This window comes from Budorcas taxicolor, chromosome 13 (genome assembly GCF_023091745.1).
Source record: "Budorcas taxicolor isolate Tak-1 chromosome 13, Takin1.1, whole genome shotgun sequence".
Classification (NCBI taxonomy): Eukaryota; Metazoa; Chordata; class Mammalia; order Artiodactyla; family Bovidae; genus Budorcas; species Budorcas taxicolor.
The window spans coordinates 74,437,811-74,452,220 of record NC_068922.1 but is presented as its reverse complement, the minus strand read 5'-3'; the positions used below and the strand labels follow the sequence as shown (position 1 = coordinate 74,452,220).

Below are 14,410 nucleotides of genomic sequence, written 5' to 3'. Positions count from 1 at the left end.
GCAGCTGCTTAGAGGCGTTGCGTGTCGGGTGGCCTTTCTCCCTCTCGGGGGCGGCCTCGCTTCGGGTGTGACTGGGGGTGTTCAGTCAAGGGTCGTTCTCTGGCCGGGCCAAGGCCCGTGGAGAAGTGCGGGGCGGGAGGAAGGGAGCAGGTTTCCACGGGCTGGAGCTGGGGAGAGGAGGGGGGCGTTTGGTACAGGGGCGTCTGCGGTTGTCTTTGGAAAACTAGATTTTAATATGCCCGCCACTCAGCTCCCAGAATTGGATGGGCCTCATGGGAGGACCCCAAAACCCAACAAGAGGGGGAGGGGGTCTGGCCCATGGCATCCTAAACACTCACTCAGGGGTCCCTCCAGGCCTTTACCCCAGGGGTTGCCTCTTGGAGTCGGAAGGCATCTAATGAAGATCCTGGGCTTCTCTCCCCAGATGGTTGATTCTGGGATAGGTTGAGGATGCAGGGGTTTCACAGCTGTGGAGTTCCCCAGATCCCCTTTTGCTCTGCATTAGAGGTAAGACATCCATGAATAGAATTGGACCTACTTTTACCAGGTCATAATATGGGGTAGTAGAAGGTGCATGAGTTTTGCAGTTAGAAAGATCTGAGTTCAAATTCATTATGATAAGATGGTAAAGAACACTGGCTATGGAATTGGACTGCTTACCTTTGTTCTGGGCTTCCCAAGTGGCTCAGTGGTCAAAGAATCCTCCTGGAACACAGGAGATGCAGGAGACGTCTGTTCGATCCCTGGGTCGGAAGAGTCCCTGGAGAAGGGAATGGCAACCCACTCCTGGTATTCTTGCCCGGGGAATCCCATGGACAGAGGAGCCTGGTGGGCTACAGTCCATAGAGTTACAAAGACTCAGACGCTGCAAAAAGTCAGACATGACCGAAGCAACTGAGCATGCACACACGCACCTTTGTTCTACCACTTATTAGCTGCGACCTACATTTCTTTCTGTGATGCAGTTTCCCCATCTGCAGAATGGGGATAATAGTATTTAACTCATAGGGTTGTAGTGAGAATTAAGTGAGCTAACTTATGTAAAGTACCTAGACCCTTGGCAGTAATAAACCTTCAAACAATGCTATCTGTCATTACTGTTATTAAATTCCAGAAGCCACCACTTACTAGCTTAATGACCTTGGGCAGTTTTCCCTCTAAAAAAGAATTAGTTTTCTTACTTTTGCAAGTTAGTTGTGAGAAATATGTCAAGCACATATTAGATCAACAAATGTTCATTTATCAGCCTTAAAATAATAAGGTGACTTTCTGGCAACAAACTCCTAGACCCTATTTAGGTTTTTTATCTTGTGCCTTGAATGTCCCCTGCCCTTTAACCTTGTTAGACTAAGCAGAGCCAGTGGACACTATTAGGTATCATGGTTGATCAAAGGGACAGATAAAGAAAAATAAAAAGAAATAGAAAGAAGAGATAAAGAAAGGGAGTCTATATGACCTAGGTTATTACTTGAGTCAGCAACTGTTCTTTTGAGTTTTGTCAACTAGCCTTCATGTAGTCCAAAAATGTCCTATATGGGCCAGAGTGACCAAGATGGTTTTTGGTGCATTTATGTTAGTTCTGAAGAAATTCAAACACTACTTTTCTATAGTTTTTGAATAGTTTGTACGCAGTTGGTTCTAGTCTCTGTTTTCTAGGTTGCGATGATGGACAGGAGCCACAGTGCATTTTATTAGCGTTGGTTCTTTTCTTTAGTGGTGTCTTTAGTCCTTTCCTCTCTCATTTCAGCTGTAGCCATGTCCCTGAAAAACCCTCTAGGGCTCTCTTTGATCCAGTGTCTATCCCTCTGTTTTCCCAGCTCCCCCTAGATTCTTCATCATTGTCCCTTGTACAGAGTTTGATCATTCTGATCACATGTGTCTTTTGGTAGCACCAGGAATGTTCCCACACACCAGCAACCAATCACTTTTCTTCTTCTTGTCAGGAGAAGACATCCTTGGGAATTATTGCGAAAGGGAAGGATCTGGGGCTGGGCTTAGGCCAGTCCCCTTGCCTTGCCCTTCCCTCGGTTGATGTTCTGGGCAAGATGTACATGTCTGGCCGGATTGGAGTTTTTGTATCAGCCCTCAGCATCATCGTCATGTTGAGCTGCCTCTTCCTCCTGAAGACAATAGTGGCTCTTGGGTCCACGGCATCCAGGGTGACTGTAGGAGAGCGCGGTGAGTTACCCTTTGGGACCCCTGAATAAGAGTAACTGAAAATGACTAGAGAAGAAATCACCCCTTGCCTCCCCCCAGAGTGAGCATCCTCATTTGGGGAGATGGTGGTCTCCTCTGTAGGACAGATCTGGATGGATCAATTCTGGGAGCAGCCAGGATAGGTCTTCCTGGCTTTCTCTGTCCTCTCTGGACAAGGAGATAGCATTTCCAGTCTGGCTTACTAGAGGTTCTGGCTTTGCCCAACCTTTCTCTCTCTCTGCAGATTGGCTCGTTCTTGAGGTGCTGGGTGTGTATTGGTGGATGGTGGGGGTGTGGGAGGAGGGGAAAGTGGTTGCAGAAATATTTTAGATAAGAATTTGGGAGAGGCTAAAGGTCCCCGAAGTGCATTTGGCTTCTGTTCCCCATTTCTTGAGGCCTTATCAGGTACCCCCAACCTCAGGTGATCTCTTTTGCAGTGAAAGAAGGAAAATACCCTCCCGATAAGAACCTATGCCAAGAGCCAGGCCAGGGGAATGAATCCTGTCTGGCTGGGCAGATGCACTGCAGTGTATGCTGTGGTTGGCTCTGCTGAGGAGTCGTCCCTAACGATGTCTCGAGAGGCAAAATCCATGTCTCCTTTCCGATCTTGCCCCTGGGCTATGTAGACCCAGCCAGCTTCCTGTCTTCAAGGTTGGCTCTTGGACTCTAGCTCACCTAGAGCACCTCTTCCCCACCCCACCTTTTTTTTTTTTTTTTGGTGGGGGAGCTGTCTCTTCTCTTGTAATCACTAGAGTCCCCAGTTCTTTGCTTTCTGTCAGGAAAGAATAGACCATTGATTATCTGTGCTTCTTTTACTTGGAACTCAGGGTTCTTGTGAAGGCTGACCTGCCAGCCAAATCTCCCCAGGTAGCAGGCCCCTTCCCTCTACCCAGTAGGATTGTCTGCACCTGACTTTGGCAGCTCCCTTGGGCAGCGTGCCCATAAAAGAGAATAGAGGGTTGTACTCCTTGCCAGGATTCTTGAGGCCCCATCTGGAACTAGGGCTGGGCGTCTGTCTCCCACAGGTCACTCCCTGGTGGCTTGTTGGGCCTGATACAGTCTTCCCCATGTTTGAAGGTGATGACTGAATTGTAGGGGCTGAGGGTGAGGCTGGCAGCCCAGCTGGGCACCTCAGTGAGCTGCTCTGGGCCCTGGCCAGCCCAGTTGGGGCTGCTTCTTTCCTGGGAGCTCAGCAGGTTAGAACAGTGATTTCTCTGCAGATTTCCCAGAGCCCACTGGCTGCGTGGGGTTCCTCGTCCGGTGGGAAGTGATATTGGCCATGGGGTTATTAGTTAAGTGCTTTTCTACAGTTCCAGTCCTGGAGCAGGGCTGGCCCACTCACCCAATGGGACTCATTGCTACACCCAATGACTGGCACTAGGAGCTCTTCTTTCTGGGCTGTGAACAACTTCTGGTTTCATTAAGCCCTGATTCACCAGAGGCTTCCTGTGCTGTCTGTTTGGTAAGGTAGAGGCACATCAGAGTGCCTGAGGGCCCGGGCTGGACCCTGGACCTGCTCTCCTGAGGCAGTTAGGGTTTGAATATGGGTAAGAAGCCTGGCTCCTCTGTGGCCTCTTTTTATCATCCTTAAAATGGAGGTAAGCATATTTATCTCTTATCAGGGCTTCCCTGATGGCTCAGCAGGTAAGAATCTGCCTGCAGTGCAGGAGACACAGGAGATCCCTGAGTCAGGAAGATCCCGTGGAGGAGAAAATGGCAACTTGCTGCAGTATTCTTGCCTGGAGAATCCCATGGACAGAGGAGCCTGGTGGTCTCCAAACAGTTGCAAAGACTCGGAAATGACTGATTGACTAAACACATGCATGCTGCTGCTGCTGCTGCTAAGTCACTTCAGTCGTGTCCGACTCTGTGTGACCCCAGAGATGGCAGCCCACCAGGCTCCCCCGTCCCTGGGATTCTCCAGGCAAGAACACTGAAGTGGGTTGCCATTTCCTTCTCCAATGCATGAAAGTGAAAAGTAAAAGTGAAGTTGCTCAGTCGTGTCCGACTCTTCGCGACCGCATGGACTGCAGCTTACCAGGCTCCTCTGTCCATGAGATTTTCCAGGCAAGAGTACTGGAGTGGGCTGCCATCGCCTTCTCCAAACACATGCCTGCAAGGACATTTCTCTCATAGAGTGATAAGGCAGTGTCCATTCTCACTACTGTAACAGAATAGCACAGACTGGGTGGCTTATAAACTACAGACATTTATTTCTCACAATTCTGGAAATGGGGACATCCGAAATCAAGGTGCCAGATTAAGTGTCTGGTGAGGGCCTGCTTCCTGGTTTGTAGACTGCTCTCTTTTTGCTGTGACCTTATGTGACAAAAGGCCACTAAGGGCCACTAGCCCTTATGAGGGCTCCAGTCTCTTGACCTAATCACTTCCCAAAGACCCCACTTCCAAATACCCTCACTTTGGGTATTTAGTTTCAACATAAGAATTTTCGGAGAGTACAAGTATTCAGTCTATCCCATGTAGTTGATGCTGATGCTAAGTCGCTTCAGTCGTGTCTGACTCTGTGCGACCCCATAGACGGCAGCCCACCAGGCTCCCCCATCCCTGGGATTCTCCAGGCAAGAACACTGGAGTGGGTTGCCATTTACTTCTCCAGTGCATGAAAGTGAAAAGTGAAAGTGAAGGCGCTCAGTGGTGTCTGATTCTTTGCAACCCCATGGACTGCAGCCTACCAAGCTCCTCTGTTCATGGGATTTTCCAGGCAAGAGTACTGGAGTGGGTTGCCATTGCCTTCTCCAATCATGTAGTTGAGAAGAAATGTATAAAAGAAGCTTGTACAAAACCTGCCAAATAATGCCCAACAGCTTATAGAGTTATGCCCAGCACCTTGCCGATCAGATTTCCTCCCAGCTCTCTGACGTCCGGCCTGTCTATTTCACTTGCTTGCTTATAAATGGATTCAGTACACATTGAGTCGGTCTTTACTACCTGGCATTTGGGCATCCAGGGGTGAGCAGGGCAGTCACGGTCCTTGGTCTCATGGAGCTCAGGCCCTGATGTGAGACAGAGGAAATAATCATAAGTGGACAGTAATAAGCACCAGTCATGCTATTGCTATGAAAGGAAAGAAAAGTGTGGGAAAGAGGAGGTATCGTTTTAAGCTGGAGAATGAGAAGAAGCAGCTGGCTGTTGGGTGTAATGCTAGGAAGAGGGAACTGCCGGGGCAAAGCCTGCAGGGTGGGGCTGGGCTTGCTCTTTTCAGGAGGTGAAAGGTCAGTGTGGTTGGAGAAGAGAGATGGAGAAGGAGGGTGTTTCCAGTTCAGGTCTAGGCTTTCAGGGAACCTCCAGGGCCTCTGTCTGAGGCTTTATTGTAAGTGCAACGGGAGGCCTTTAAAGCAGGAGAGACCTGGTTGGGTTTTCATTTTAAGAAGACCTCTCTGCTGGAGTGTGAAGAATGGATGAGGGGAATGTGGAAGGTGGTAGGCCAGTTGAGAGGCCACTGTGGCAGGCTGGGCAAGGGGGTGACATGGCTCAGACCAGGCTGGAGACAGTGCAGACCCAGAGAAGTGGCAGACTTGAAGTACTTTTTTGGGGGGAAAATTTTATTTACTATTTTTGGCTGTGCGTGGTCTTTGTTGCTGCTTTTGGGCTTTCTCTAGTTGTGGCAAGGGGGAGCCACACTTAGTTGTGGCGCTCGGGCTTCTCTTGTAGTGGAGCCCCAGCTCACGGCAAGCAGGCTTCAGTAGTTGCAGCAAAGGGGCTCAGCAGTTGTGGTTCACCGGCTTAGTTGCCCCAGGGCATGTGAGATCTTCCCCGACCAGGGATTGAACCCGTGTCCACTATTGGCAGGCAGATTCTTAACCAGTGGACCACCAGGGAAGTCCCTGAAATACTTCTGAAGATGGAGCTGACAGGCCTGGTTAGCAGATGTGGGTGATGAGGAAGAGGAAGTGTCAAGAAGGATGCTGAGTGTCTGGCTGGAGCCTTTGGGTGATGGTCGTATTCTTTGCTGAGAAGGGGACAAGTTTGGGAGGAGAAGGGTTTGGAGTGAAGATTCAGATAGTGGCCTTAATGTTGTCCCAGAGGCTTCCCTGGTAGCTCAGACGGTAAAGAATCTGCCTGCAATGTGGGAGACCCAGGTTCAATGCCTGGGTTTGGAAGATCCCCTGAAAAAGAGGATGGCAACCCATTCCAGTATTCTTACCTGGAGAATTCCATGGACAGAGGAGCCTGGTGCATTGCAGCATGTGGGGTTGCCAAGAGTTGGACATGACTGAGCCAATCTCTGTCTGTCTGTCTTGGGTCCCTTATGGCCCCCTCCCACTGCGTGAAGGTTGGCCCCTCCTGAGCCCCTGTGAGCCTCTGTTTTCTTATTAGGAAATATGCATTACATCCTTTTGTATGGATCGAGGGTGTGGGCTCCATGTGTGTTTGGGGCCCCCTTTCCTGAAACCTCCACGCTGTTTGTACAGCTGAGAGAATTAACACAGCAGGTCCAAGGCTAACATTCCCAGAAAGGCCTGCTCACAAGATTGGCCTTGGCTGGCTTCTGGGAATTTGGATTTTTGAGTGAGTTCCTGCCACCCTAACTATTAAGAGTGGTATGGGCTAGGCAGAGAGTGCCGTGTGCCCAGCCCCAAGGAAGAATCTTGAGTCTCCAGTGGGTTCCCTGGTAGAATACCACTTCATACGTGTTGTCACAGTTTCATGCCAGAAGAATAAAGCTCATCCTGTGCAACTCTCCTGGAGCGGGCTCCTGGAAGCTTGTGCCTGGTTTCCCCTGGACTTCGCGTCATGTGCCTCTTCCCCTTGATGGGTTTTGCTTTGTATTTTTGTGCTGTTGTGAATCATGGCCGTGTGTATACCTGTATGCTCAGTCCCGGTGAATCACCAAAACTAGGAGTGGTCCCGGGGGCTCCAGACACACACTAGTTTATTTGTAAGTTTTCCTAACCCCTAAAGCTGTCTACTACTGGGTCTTTTGGCAGAACTGAGCTGAGTCCCAGTGCTTGTTGATTGGCTTTTAGGTGATTCTTGCAGAGTGTACGGGATTGTAATCATGTGGGTTAAAGGGCACTGGACCTAGTGTCAAAGCTGGGGGTTTAGGGCCCAGTTCTGGGACCATAGACTTCAGGCCGATTTCTCCCCCTTCTGGATGTCTGTCTGTCTATTTACATGAGAAGAAAGGAATAGGTTTGAGGACTCAGGGCCCTTCTTGGCTTAAGAAGTTTTAACATGTCACTTTCCCGGCCAGCAGCTGGCATCTTTCCCTAGTGGAGGGTTGGAGCTGAGGCAGCAGTGGAGACTCAGTGAGTGAGTGTTTCTGGGCTTCAGCTTTCTATTCTGCCTTTCTGATGATAGCTTGGGATCTTGGGATCGGGCATATCCAGAGGCTAGACTGACCATCCCTATTCTGGCTGTCATTCGTATTTCTCACCCTGATTCCTGCTGAGGTAACTGAGGTGGCTAGAAACCGTGTGATAGGAGGGACTGAGCTCACCTAGCCTGGTGGAGCTGAGACAGTGAAAGGCAGAGGATGTCTACAAAGGTGGCACAAGCTGTGATCTTACCAGGTGTCTGGGGATAGGTAAAGGACCAATGGAGAAAAACAGATGGCAGTTGAGTATAAAGAAAGACTTTCTTATTCTTAAGGCTGTCTAGCTTAAATATAAGGATGGCTGGCTGTAGTCGGGCTTGAAGGTAGTAAAGTGAAAGTGAAGTCGCTCAGTCGTGTCCGACTCTTCGCGACCCCATGGACTGCAGCCTACCAGGCTACTCCGTCCATGGGATTTTCCAGGCAAGAGTACTGGAGTGGGGTGCCATTGCCTTCTCCCTTAATTCCAGCTTTCCAAACTGAGGATGGGGGATCGTTTGGCAGGGATTCAGGCATCAGATAGAGTGTTGGACTGGGTGGCCCTGCTGGGCACTGGTCTGAAGGGATATATTCTGAGCCTCAGGGCTTCAGCCTATCCTCCAAGGGTCCCTTTGTTGCTTCTGATAGTTGATAAATCCCCAGGGAACTCAAGGAAGTCTGGCCTGGGAGACAGTAGAGCTTTGGTGTCTGTTCCTTGTCCTGGGGACGAAAGCAGTGGTAGCTGGGTGCTCCTGGCATTGGTTACTTCAGAGTCGTGAGTGTGCGCTCACTTGCTAAGTCGTGTCCAACTCTTTGCGACCCTATGGACTGTAGCCTCCCAGGTTCCTCTCTCCGTGGGATTCTCCAGGCAAGAATACTGGAGTGGGTTGCCACTTCCTCCTCCAGGGATCTTCCCGGCCCAGGGATTGAACCCGCGTCTCCTCTGTCTCCTGCATTGGCAGGCAGGTTCTTTACCCTGAGACACCTGGGAAGCTACTTCAGAGTCAGGCCCAGCAAAATGGTTAAATCTGGGGAGTTTAAGATTCTAGGCCTCCACTTTCTAGGGTACAAGGTATAATTTGGTGAGACGTGTTTGCTGCTGGGTTTTTTCTCTATCGGGGAGATTGTTTTTATGCTCAGTCTTCTCAACCTTGGGGATAAAAGGCTTTGTTCCTTGTTAGAGGGATTTTAGTGTTTGTCAAACAAGTGGGGAGGTGTGGGGAGAGACATGTGGTGATGAACAATGATCATATTTTATGAATAAAAAAATCAAGACATATAGTTGTAATACAGACTGACAATGGCATGAAATAGGGGCTGTTTAGAAAATCTAAGGATGCTAGGTTATTATACCTTGGATTGTTCAGCTGTACGAGGTTTCCCAGGTGGCTCAGTAGCAAAGAATCTGCCTGCCAGTGCAGGAGATGCGGGAGACTGGAGTGTGATCTCTGGGTGGGGAAGATCCCCTGGAGGAGGAAATGGCAACCTGCTCCAGTAGTCTTGCCTAGAAAATATCATGGACAGAGAAGCCTGGAGGACTGCAGTCCATAGGGTTGCAAAGAGTCAGACACAACTGTGCGACTGAACACGTGTTTAGCTGCACGCGTTCTCTTGGAATCTAGCATGTGCTTTTTCCATCATGTCAGGCTTCCCGGAACCAGCTGTGTCCAATCATATGTATATATTCTTTCTCAGAGGCACTGGGCCAGTCCTGTCTTGGTTTTCTACAAAGCCTTGAATGGCCTGTATTTCCCCTCCATTTAAAAAACTTGAACACCGAGAGGAGTGAGTCACGGTGAGCGGGTGTGGCTTGGATGGGACTTCTTGGGTGTGCCTGCCCTGTGGAGCTGGCCCGTTGCCCACCTGTCTTAGGGATGGTGTAGTAGAAAGAGTGCTTCACTACAGACTGAGAGGCTGGGTTTCGTCCTGTTTTGGCGCTGACTCACTCTGCGGTTCTGGGCCAACAGCTTCTCTTCTCTGAGTTTCATTGTCTATCTAGGGGCCGTGAACGTGACCCCTGGAGAAGGGCATGGCAACCACTCCAGTAGTCTTGCCTAGAGAATCCCATGGACAGAGAGCCTGGTGGGCTACAGTCCACAGGGTCCCCAAGAGTCAGACATGACTGAAGCAACTGAGCAGGCAAGCACGCACACGGGCTGCTTACATCATACTTGCTGGGGTCTTGTCGGTCAAAGCAAATCACCCAGTCCAGCCCAGAGACGATAGGAAGGGGGCTACCCGTGGGCATGAGTTCAGCAGCCAGCAGTGCTGATGTCAACCACAGGAAGCAAGGAGGGAGGACGGATATTGGGGCGGCAACTAGTGAGTTTGTCACAACTTGTTAGACCTCAACCGCGCTTTTCAAGCTGCATCTGGATATCAACTTCGTATTTTGTGGCCAGCATTAAGAAAAAGAAGAAATAGAATAAGAAGTATCAGCATTGAATATACATGAATGCACATAAATATACACCCTTTAAGCATAAATATTTATGAAATACACACAGGAAACAATGGAAAATGTGTCATTTTCCATTACATTTTTGTTTGTACATTTTGTACTGGAGTCCCAGTAAAAATAACTGGCAACACTGGGCTGGGGTACCTCTGAGCCCCAGTGTTCTGATTCCGTGGCAGAGCTTGGCGGTGAATGTCCGGCTGACCCCCTTCCGTGTGAAGAGCTGTGTGATGGGGACACGTCCTGTCCCCAGGGACAGAAGTGCTGCAGCACCGGCTGTGGCCATGCCTGCTTCGGAGACATTAAGGGAGGTACGTCAGCTCTTTGGGGAAGAGATCCTTGGGTGCTCCTGGGCTCCCAGAGCTGGTTAGGGAGGGAGCCATCTGTGGTCGTCTTCTCTTTCTGTCTGTGGGAGGAAGTCAGAATCCTTATCCTTCCAGTTCTCATACCCTGCGCCCCTCCAAGCCAAGGCAGTCCTCCTCCTGATCAAGGGGCCCACGTATGGCAGGGGGTGGGGAGTAGGAAGCCCAAGCACCAGGGGTGAGGGTGGTGGTGTGGGAGCCTTGCTTCTGCACCCCACCCAGGCCCACCCCAAACCCACAGTGATATCAAGTCCTGAAGTGAAAAAAGAAAAAAGTTTGTTGCTCAGTCATATTTGACTGTGTGACCCCATGGACTGTAGCCTGCCAGGCTCCTCCATCCATGAAATTCCCCAGGCAAGAGTACTGGAGTGGGTAGCCTTTCCTTTCTCCAGGGGAGCTTTCTCAACCCAGGGATCAAACCCAGATCCCCCACGTTGCAGGCAGATTCTTTACCATCTGAGCCACCAGCGAGGTACCTCTAGGGAGCTCCTTGTGAGACACCATTTGGAAATCATTAATCCAGATGCTCTCTTGGGGCCCTGCGGGGGCTCGGATCCTCTAGCTTCAAGGTGTCCCAGCCAGATGTTTGATTAAGATCTAGTCAGAATCAGGGATGGATTCATCTGAGCCTCTGTGTCTTAAGTCCCAGATGGGATCCCACCTGGAGTCACTGGAACCAACCGTCCTATCTCTACACCTTTGCCTGTCTATCCCCCAGGGTGGGCCGGCGACTGTCCAAAAGTGTTAGTGGGCCTGTGCATTGTCAACTGCATGGTCGATGCGAACTGCCAAGCTGGGGAAAAGTGCTGCAAGTCAGGCTGTGGCCGCTTCTGTGTCCCACCCAGTCCCATCCCCCCAGCGGGCCCTGAACCCCACCTGGACCATTAGGTCTGACTCTGAGTTAGGTGAGTACAGTTCCTCGTTAACAGTAACAATGGTATTCACTGCTATGTCCAAAACACCGACTTAGGTGCTGGGTGGGAACTCCAGAAGGGCAAGGCAGTATTTGCCCTGGAGAGTCCAGTTAGATTCTATTTCACAGGTCAGGACCCTCGTATAGGCCGTATGGGCATACAGGTGACCAGAGTAAGTGTGCTTCCTTGGGAAGGTCCTTCTCCTAGAAGTATCATTTGATCTGGGCCCAGAAGGCTCGGCTAGATGTGACCCAGCTAGGAGAACACAGAGAACAAGCTGGACGGGTGGCCTGGTGCCCAAAGACACAGAGGGTGGACTGTGTGATGCGCTTGGGGGACGGGTGGGGTGATATGAGAGAGGGGGTGAGGGGCCAGACAGGCTGCTCTCACAGCAGGAAATACAAGGTTGGTCACTGCATGACACGTAGTCTTCAATGCCAGTTTAGCCTGGATTGTCTGAAAAGCAGGCAGCCGTTTAAGGTCCGTGAGAGCAATCTTTGCTAACTTCTCCAGGGTAGAAGGGGAGACAGACATGCTGGGGAGCTGGAGCCAGGAGGGTGCAATTATGACCTGATGTTTCTTCTCGCAGGGTCCCGGTGCTCTCTCAATCTGATGTGTCCTGAGCGTCTAGGGGGCTTGTCCTGCAGCCAGGAGAGGCTGTCGTCCTGGGGCTGGTGGCACCCCCGGGCACTGTCACTGCCCTCACCGTGTTGCTGTTACTACTGCTGCCTTGACTGTGGGAAACCCGGCCCTGGGTCTGGGCAGTGGGTGTGTGGTGCTTCTTTTCCCCAATAAAGGCTGGTGCTGACCCTCTTGTCTGTGCTGTTTGAGGGCTAAGATGAGGAAAGAGAGCAAAGGAGTCTGAGTGTGCTTGTGGGATTCTGGGATTGACTTCTTTAGGAGGGATAAGCGATCTATTCTGAGAACACCAAAATGGATGCCGGTTAGGTATGGCCAAGGGGGAGACGGGTGGATGCCAAACCCAGGGTGACTTGCCATTGACATGTGTCTCAGCTCCAGGAGGGGGAGAGTCAGGCCTCTTTCTGGACTTGCTGACTTTTCTTTGGTTGGAGAATGAGGGTTGGGGTGGAGCTGGGGTGATGGCTAGTTTTTTGAGTCGCTTGGATGATCCCACCATGGTCTGCCTTCCTTGGGGGCCAGCCCTTGGCTTCAAGATAGGCGTTTTGTCCCCTCCAGGAAGCTTTGCTATAGGGTGGGATGTCTTTAGGCTCTTTGGACCAAGATAATTTAAAAAAAAAAAAAAAAAAATATATATATATATATATACACACACTTTTTTATGGATCAGATTCTATATCTTAGAGATCTTTTATGCCATCACATGTATTCTTCTAATAGAGCTCCATAAAGATAACTGGGGTTCCCTGGTGGCTCAGACGGTAAAGAATCTGCCCACAGTGCATGGAGACCCAGGTTCAATCCCTGGGTCAGGAAGATCCTCAGGAGAAAGGAATGGCCACCCACTCTAGTATTCTTGCTTGGAGAGTTCCATGGGCAGAGGAGCCTGGCTAGCTACAGTCCATGGGGTCACAAAGAGTTGGACACAACTGAGTGACTCACACACACCAAAATAACTAACCAGTTATCTCTTTTTGGACATTCTTTAGGTTCTTTGGACCAAGATAATTTTTTAAAAATTCTATTTGTTATGGATCAGATTCTATATCTGGGAGATCTTTTATGCCATCACATACATTCTTTTAATAGAGCTTCATAAAAATAACTAAGCAGTTATCCCTTGTTGGACGTTAATATCTTTACACAGAGAATTCCCTGGTAGTTCAGTGGTTAGGGCTCCATGCTTCCACTTAACAGGGCACGGGTTAGATCCCTGGTTGGGAAGCAAAGATCCTGCATGCTTCTCAGTGCGGTCAAAAAAAAAAAAGAGGATCTTAAAATACTGTAGGATGGTTTTCTGCCGGGTGGGGAGCAGGACTGAAGAGGGAGGTGTGAGCTCCAGGGTGCAGCTCAGGCTGAGCACTGGGAGAGGAGTCCTTCCAGACCTCCCATCCTCTTCATCTGGGCCAGCCTATCCTGTCTGCCTGGAATAGCGGGGAGGGGGAGGGGGGATGGGGAAAGCAGAGGCGGGGGAGAGAGGAGGGGGAAAGGGGTGAAGGGCTGAATTTGAACTAGGATTGTGTTGCTGCTGCTGCTGCTAAGTCGCGTCAGTCATGTCCAACTCTGTGCTACCCCAGAGTCGGCAGCCCACCAGGCTCCCCCGTCCCTGGGATTCTCCAGGCAAGAACACTGGAGTGGGTTGCCGTTTCCTTTCCCAATGCATGAAAGTGAAAAGTGAAAGTGAAGTCACTCAGTCGTGTCCGACTCTTGGCGACCCCATGGACTGCAGCCTACCAGGCTCCTCCGTCCATGGGATTTTCCAGGCAAGAGTACTGGAGTGGGTTGCCATTGCCTTCTCCAAGGATTGTGTCAGGGCTCAACCATTGGTGGTCAACAGCTGAGACCAAATTTCAGTTTTGAAATTGAGGCCAAATTTCACATCTTGCACCCTACCTGCCTGCCCCCGCCCCCAAGACCTTTCTAGGCAGCTTTTCCTATTGTTGGAAGAAATAAAACCTAACATTGATCCCTTTTCAAGGACAACTAGACCAGTGACAGCCTGCTAATGTGTAATAGCCCTTGGGATGCTTACGGAATATCCAGACAAAGGGGAGAGTCGTAAACCCAGGTGACGTCCTCGGGAAGATTGTTAACCCTGTAGTGCTCAGCCAAGGAGGAGCTGGGGGAGGGACTTGGAGCAGAGAGAGTAAAAACCCTATTAGGATGACCCGGGTGTGCCTGCCCACCAGACGCTGGATATCGGATATCGCACTTCATTCCTTGGGTTCATTCCTTGGGTTTGGGCCGGTGGGCTTTATTTCCCACACTGTAAAACCAAAGAAGCCATTAGAACCTTTCCTTTCTGAGGGTTGAAGGCCTCTGTGGACCCTGGTCCCATTCCGTAGCCTTGTACCCTGAAATTAGCTTCTGACCTGGTAGAAAGGCCACACACCTCCCACTCCCTAACCCTCAGGCTTCCACCTGGTTCACCTTGAGTGCTTGCTAGGTGAAATCTGAAACCAGCCCCTCGTGGAGAGCACTCAGAGGGAGGGACAGAAAAGAAAGGGCCGACCACTTGGATTGGTAG

At 50.4% G+C, this 14,410-nt stretch overlaps 1 protein-coding gene across 1 annotated transcript; it reads left to right on the top strand.

Moving 5' to 3' along the window:
• The first annotated feature begins 2 nt into the window (after positions 1-2).
• Positions 3-11,981, top strand: WFDC3 (WAP four-disulfide core domain 3). Its single transcript, XM_052650485.1, has 6 exons — positions 3-67; positions 425-507; positions 1,944-2,178; positions 10,148-10,279; positions 11,049-11,235; positions 11,834-11,981. Exons 2-5 carry the CDS (start codon positions 451-453, stop codon positions 11,216-11,218), a joined length of 594 nt encoding a protein of 197 aa, XP_052506445.1. The 5' UTR covers positions 3-67; positions 425-450; the 3' UTR covers positions 11,219-11,235; positions 11,834-11,981.
• Positions 11,982-14,410: the final 2,429 nt, after the last annotated feature.

Bases quoted from the DNA above. Each gene is read 5' to 3' on its own strand.
- WFDC3 (XM_052650485.1), top strand. From the start codon at position 451: ATGCAGGGGTTTCACAGCTGTGGAGTTCCCCAGATCCCCTTTTGCTCT. The intron at 2,179-10,147 runs GTGAGTTACCCT...ATTCCGTGGCAG, and splicing joins GGTGACTGTAGGAGAGCGCG to AGCTTGGCGGTGAATGTCCG. The intron at 10,280-11,048 runs GTACGTCAGCTC...TCTATCCCCCAG, and splicing joins CTTCGGAGACATTAAGGGAG to GGTGGGCCGGCGACTGTCCA.